Source organism: Theropithecus gelada, chromosome 3 (assembly GCF_003255815.1).
Source record: "Theropithecus gelada isolate Dixy chromosome 3, Tgel_1.0, whole genome shotgun sequence".
Lineage (NCBI taxonomy): Eukaryota > Metazoa > Chordata > Mammalia > Primates > Cercopithecidae > Theropithecus > Theropithecus gelada.
The window spans coordinates 50185563-50192352 of NC_037670.1; the positions used below are offsets into that span (position 1 = coordinate 50185563).

At 65.7% G+C, this 6790-nt stretch overlaps 1 protein-coding gene across 1 annotated transcript; it reads left to right on the forward strand.

Moving 5' to 3' along the window:
• The first annotated feature begins 381 nt into the window (after positions 1-381).
• Positions 382-6357, forward strand: LOC112620591 (cytochrome P450 2W1). The gene is made up of 9 exons (XM_025379301.1): positions 382-562; positions 1889-2051; positions 2487-2636; positions 2703-2860; positions 4146-4319; positions 4620-4758; positions 4857-5041; positions 5768-5909; positions 6123-6357. The coding sequence occupies exons 1-9, from the start codon at positions 389-391 to the stop codon at positions 6308-6310; spliced, it is 1473 nt and encodes a 490-aa protein (XP_025235086.1). The 5' UTR covers positions 382-388; the 3' UTR covers positions 6311-6357.
• The last annotated feature ends 433 nt before the right edge of the window (positions 6358-6790 follow it).

The window sequence follows — 6790 nt, forward strand, 5'->3', positions numbered from 1 at the left end:
AGCTCCCCTCCAAGCCAGGGCCTCGGCCCCAAAGCCCTGTGAATTCCAGTTCTGAGGGGTGGCCAAGGCCGAGGGGCCTGGACTGGTGGGTTCAGCAGAACAGTCCACGGGCCGCATCCTTCTCTCTGGACAGGGGACATGGATGCCTGACCCCAGAGGGCCCCCGTCCTGCCCTCCCCTATCCGGCCCCACCAGGGCCTCAGCCCCACATTCCACGCAGGCCTGCAGCTTTAAGCCGCCTGCTGGGGGCTGCCCTGCAAACTGCTCGTTCCACATTCTAGGGGTGGTGGGGTGGGTGGGGTGCGGGCACGCCCTCCCGGGGAGGCCTATAAGGGCGCGGGGGGGACGGGGCCCAGGAGGGGAGCGGGGCCTCACCAGCCACGTCCTCATGGCCCTGCTGCTCTTGCTGCTTCTGGGCCTGCTGGGGCTCTGGGGGCTGCTCCGTGCCTATGCCCGAGACACCTCCCCAGCCCACCGGTGGCCCCCAGGGCCTCGCCCGCTGCCACTCATCGGGAACCTGCACTTGCTGCGTCTGTCGCAACAGGACCGGTCCCTGATGGAGGTAGGTCAGGGGGCCTGGGCAGCTCTCGCGGCCCGGACAGCTGCTGTGTCCTGGCCCCACTCCTGGGGAAGCCAGGCTCCGTTTCCACTGCCTGTTCCCTCATGGTGCCAGGCCCAGCGGGGGACGCAGGAGGCCGGAGGGCCCACCCTGCCTTTGGGAAGGGAAAGCCGCCCCTTCCCACAGGGAAGCAGACAAGTGAGTAAGAAGCAGCCCTGGAAGTGCCACCCAGGGTCCAGCACGGGGGCAGGAGTCTGGAGGGCTCCCTGGAGGAGGCTGTGTCTGCTGAGAGTCTGCAGGAGACCGGGCTGAGGGACAACAGAGGGGAGGAGGGCCTGGGCGTGTGTTGGCTGCCCGCTCAGCCCCTCTTGGCCCTCAGGTGTTCAACAGTAAACACTTCTCACTTTTTTTTTTTTTTTTTTTTTTTGTGACGGAGTGTTGCTCTGTCGCCCAGGCTGGAGTGCAGTGGCACAATCTCGGCTCACTGCAAGTTCCACCTCCTGGGTTCACGCCATTCTCCTGCCTCAGCCTCCAGAGTAGCTGGGACTACAGGTGCCCACCACCACGCCCGGCTAAATTTTTATGTTTTTAGTAGAGACGGGGTTTCACCATGGTCTCGATCTCCTGACCTCATGATCCGCCCACCTCGGCCTCCCAAAGTGCTGGGATTACAGGCGTGAGCCCCCGCACCCGGCCCCACTTCCCACTTTTGAGCCTTTGTTTCCTCATCTGTGAAATGGGAAGAGGACCCGTGCCTCCTGGGCAGGGATGCTGAGGACAGAGGGTACACGTACACGGCACGGGGCAGCCTGACCAGCCCTGGCCCTGTCGCTCAGTCCTCACTCAGGCAGGCAGGGTCAGCGGGACAGGACTGACCAGTCAGGCAGTTGGCTGCCCCCAACTGTGGGCTGGGGTGCTGCTGGCCGGGCTGCAGCCGAGGATGGTCAGGGTCTCTGGGGGCTGGGTCTGTCAGGCTCTCACTCTGTGTAGACTCTGGCATTTCAGAAAGTGCCACCCTAGCAGATAGCCAGCCCCCATCCCTGCTGCCTGGACTCAGGGCTCAAAAGAGCTCCCTGGGAATTTGGGCTAAAAAGAAAAGCCCACAACAGCCATGCCAAGCATCAGATGGTGAGGGGGCTCTGTGGGCTCCAGGCTGGATGCTGCCTGCTCCACCCTGTACAGCCGGCCGTATGGCATCTAGGCGCCTCCCTCCACCTGCCCCCATTTCCCCTCTGTCCCTACCCCTGCCCAGCACAGGCCCGGCCTGAGGGGGCCACAGGGGGGCCTTGTGGGTGAGGGCTGCCTGGGTGACGCCTGCCATCCCGCCAGCTCTCGGAACGCTACGGGCCGGTGTTCACTGTGCACCTGGGGTGCCAGAAGACGGTGGTGCTGACAGGGTTCAAGGTGGTCAAAGAGGCGCTGGCAGGCCCTGGGCAGGAGCTGGCCGACCGGCCTCCCATCGCCATCTTCCAGCTCATCCAGCGAGGTGGAGGTAGGTATGTGGCCTGCGCAGTGGGGGACTGCAGGGTGTGGCGGCATCTGGATCCCAGGAGGGGTGGGGGTGCCAGCAGCGGAAAAGGCTCCCAGGGTGGCCTGGGGAAGAGCAGGCAGGAGCTGGGCCTCCAGGCTGGTGCTGGGGGGGACCAGGTGTCCACACAGCAGGTCAGGTGCTCAGGACCAGCAAGCAGGGGTCTTTTCATCCCAAGTCAAGAGGGGCCAGGGCCAGTCCAGGGGGACGGGAGTGGGATTGGGGGTGAGGGCCCAGCCAGTCTTACTACCCCTAGGTCAGCCTGCTCACTTCCTGCCCGCTTGCCTGGCGGGGCTGGCTGGGGTGAGAACCTGGGCTCGTCAGGTACCACATCTGCCTGCCTGGTGGGACTGGCTGGGGTGAGAACCTGGGCTCACTGGGCGCTGCATCTGCCCACAGGCATCTTCTTCTCGTCTGGGGCGCGCTGGAGAGCTGCCCGCCAGTTCACGGTGCGTGCCCTGCACAGCCTGGGCGTGGGCCGGGAGCCGGTGGCTGACAAGATTCTGCAGGAACTGAAATGCCTTTCGGGGCAGCTGGATGGCTATAGAGGTGAGCAGGGGGCTGGGGACGCCCCTCCCCAGGCCTCGACGTGCCTGAGGTCTGTCTCCCTTGCAGGCCAGCCCTTCCCACTGGCCCTACTGGGCTGGGCTCCCTCCAACATCACCTTCACACTCCTCTTTGGCCGCCGGTTCGACTACCGGGACCCCGTGTTTGTGTCCCTGCTGGGTCTCATCGATGAGGTCATGGTCCTCTTGGGGTCCCCTGGCCTGCAGGTGAGGGGCTGCCTCCCGTCCTCGGGGTGGGGTGGAGCCCGGGGTGCTGGGCGTGCAGGGGAAGGACAGGGGCCCCAGCACTGTCCCCTCTCAGCTCTTGGCCCTCCCACCTTGCAAAACGAATCAGACTCAAGGGCCTGAATCCAGACCTATCTGACGTTAGCTGGTCGTGTGGCCTCAAACCAGCCGCTGTGCACTCCAGGAAATGGGGGATCTTGATCTCCCTCGACGCCCTCATCAGTGACAGATGCACCTGCTCAAGGGCGGGGGCGGGAGGCAGGCATGGCTTCCCCAGGATTGCGGGGGACTCCATGCCCCCCCAGCCCTGACGGTCCAGGCACCTTCCAGCCGACACCCTTCACAGTGCCCCAAAACCACAAAAGTTGATCCCTCTGATGTTTGGAACGCATGTGCATTTCATTTTGCTTCAAAATGTAAAGTTTCCCTCTTTTGGGTCCTCACCGTATTCGATGTGTGTTTACCAAAGCCCGCATCTCAGGTGTGATACCCACGTCACGGCTGGACCCAGAGGCCACGGGTCCTGGTCCTCCTGGCTTCCCAGCGGCAGGGCTGTGACAGGAGTGAGGGCAGTGGCAGGTTCACAAGCGAGAGCGGGGGGCACAGCTTCCACCCATCCTAGCCAGGGTGAGACCACCCTGCCTACTGGTGCAGCCAGGAGGGCCCGGAGCCCACCTGGAAGATGGAGGTTGCATGGCACTGCGTGGTCCGGGGCAGTGCCAGGGCAGCAGAGCGTTCCCTGGCTTTCCCTGCTGGCGCCAGCTCCTTGCCACGGAGGCGCCGTGTGGACCTCGCTACTGGTGATCACGGACACCCCAGGAAGGCGAGTGGCATGAGGTGTGGCGGGATGGCCGTGGGCAGTCATGGAGCACCCGCTGGTGCCAGGCTCACCCCTCAGATACAGCCTCGTGTCCGCGGCGGCCCCAACTCTCCGAGGTCTGAGGTCTGCTCTGCCTCCCATTCCATGACTCACAGGAGGTTCAAGGTTATTTCCATGGTGGCAGTCGCCTCCCTCCTCCCTCTCCAGGATGGAAGGAGGTCCTGCTGTGCAAACCTGCCTGGCTGTCCCCTTCCAGAGCATGGATGGGGGTTTTCTGGGAGTCCCTGGTCCTCCCTTGAGGGCGAAGGGTCCCTGTTCTGTGGCCGCCTCCAGCACATCCGCCCAGAGCCCCTGGGTGTGAACACAGCTGCTGGGGACGATCACTGCCTGCCAGGGTGCAGTCCTGGGGCTGCGTCCTCATCTCTGCTCCTCCTGCCTCCTACCCAGCTATTCAACGTCTACCCCTGGCTTGGGGCCCTGCTCCACCTGCACCGGCCCGTCCTGCGAAAGATCGAGGAGGTCCGCGCCATTCTGAGGACCCTCCTGGAGGCGCGGCGGCCCCACATGCGCCCGGGGGACCCTGTGTGCAGCTATGTGGATGCCCTGATCCAGCAGGAACAGGTGTGCCAGGACCCAGGTCCTCCTCGAAGGCCTGTAGGAGTCCTGAGGGCCACCCCAGGGGAGCAGGGCTTGGAAGGGGTCCATACCAGTCCTGCACCAAGCTCCCCACCTCCTGGCTGGCGGCCTCTCAGAGCCTCAGTCTCCTCGTCTGTGAAACGGGGCATCCCTACTGCCTGCCTGGGGGATGGCTGAGCCCAGATCACTGGGGCATCCATAGTGGAGCCCAGGGCTGGGCTGGGTCTGTGGGGTGGGGGACAGACCCCAGATCATCCCACGGAGCCCTGCCCCACACCTCTGCAGGGGGATGACCCTGAGGGCCTGTTTGCTGAGGACAACGCAGTGGCCTGCACCCTGGACATGGTCATGGCCGGGACGGAGACGACCTCAGCCACACTGCAGTGGGCTGCGCTTCTGATGGGCCGGCACCCGGACGTGCAGGGTGAGACCCCGGCGCCGGGTGAGACGACACCTGCCCCCGGGGGACCCCCAGGGCCGAGGGATGGCACTCCTACCGACGCGGCCCACCCCTCGCCCCAGGCCGGGTGCAGGAGGAGCTGGACCGTGTGCTGGGCCGTGGGCGGCCTCCCCAGCCGGAGGACCAGCAGGTGCTGCCCTACACCAGCGCCGTGCTCCACGAAGTGCAGCGGTTCATCACGCTCCTGCCGCACGTGCCCCGCTGCACCACCACCGACATGCAGCTGGGCGGCTTCCTGCTCCCCAAGGTGGGGCCGGGCCTCCCTCGCCCCTTCCATCTCCTTCGGGGTAGGCCTCGGCAGGGGTGCAGGGGCACTGGGACGGCTGAGCCTCCAGTGGGTGCCTGATGGCCCAGGGCTCCCCAACTGGAGGCAATAAGGGGCGTCCAGCCAGGAGCAGGAGGGAGGCAGCCCTCACCCCACAGCCCAGCACTTGGGGCTCTGGCCAGCAGACCTGGTGCCTCCCTGCATATCCTGGGGTCCCCTCCATGTGCCCTGTGGGCATCCCTGTCCATGTGTCCTGGGGGGTCCCCTCCATGTGTCCTGTGGGCATCCCTGTCCATGTGTCCTGGGGGGTCCCCTCCGTGTGTCCTGGGGCATCCCTGTCTATGTGTCCTGGGGGTTCCCCTCCGTGTGTCCTGGGGCATCCCTGTCTATGTGTCCTGGGGGTTCCCCTCCGTGTGTCCTGGGGTGTCCCTCTCNCATCCCTGTCTATGTGTCCTGGGGGTTCCCCTCCGTGTGTCCTGGGGTGTCCCTCTCCGTGCATCCTGGGTGTCCTCTCTATCCTCGGGGCCCCTGGCTGTGTGCCCTGGGGTCACGTGGCCTCCCTGGGTTCGGGTGCCTCACCTGCAAAGTGGGCTAACACCAGATGTGGTGGGTGTGGCAGGAGCTACATCCTGGAATGAAACTTCCCGATCTGGGCCCCATCCCACCTTCCCCGGGGCCCCTCTCTCTGTGCCCTGGCTGCCCACGCAGGGCACGCCCGTGATTCCTCTGCTGACCTCGGTGCTGCTGGATGAGACACAGTGGCAGACCCCAGACCAGTTCAACCCGGGCCATTTCCTGGACGCGGACGGGCACTTCGTGAAGCAGGAGGCCTTCCTGCCTTTCTCTGCAGGTCAGCAGCCCTTGTGGCTGGGGTGGGGCAGCACCACCAGGGTGGCAGGGGTGGGACGTCCCCAGCTCCGCCTGCCGCCTCCACTCCCACCTCCTGATCTCAGGTTCTGAAGGTGGCTGTGGCTGCTCCTCCGCTTCCCTAGGGAGGTCCCCACCCCTCCCCTCCAGGAGCAGACCTGGCACAGCCCACTCTGTGCCTCGACTTCCCCTGCAGGCCGCCGTGTCTGTGTCGGGGAGCGCCTGGCCAGGACCGAGCTTTTCCTGCTGTTTGCTGGCCTCCTGCAGAAGTACCACCTGCTGCCCCCACCTGGTGTCAGCCCGGCCTCCCTGGACACCACGCCTGCCCGGGCTTTCACCATGCGGCCGCGGGCCCAGACCCTGTGTGCGGTGCCCAGGCCCTAAGGGCTCCCCCAGTCCCTGGGTCCTCCTGCCCACTCCCCTCCCAGCCCCCAGCTCGGACTGCTCTGGGAGAGCCCTGAGAACTCCCACCCCTACAGGGTCAGCAGCTGCTTCCGGTTACACCCAGGTCTGCCCCTGCCCGACCCTGTGGGACCCCCACCCCTCTGGTGCCATCTGCAGCTCAGTCCCTGCCAGCCCCCAGGAGCGCCTCCAGGGCCCTGCCCACTCTTCCACCCCTGAAGCTGCACTCCCACCCACCGAGCTCCCCCGAGGGCCCACCCAGCTGGGGCTGCCGAGAGACGGCAGGTGGCTGCATCCAGCCAGAGACAGGCGCAGACAGGTGTCCTCAGCGTGTGAGCCCTGCACCCACCAGGCCCTGGGACTCCTGCAGACCCTGCTCCGTTCCTGCTCCTGGAACAGTTCCTGTGGCTATACCTGGAGGCAGTCGGCCTGCAGTGCCAGACTGTGAGCCAAGCCACTGGG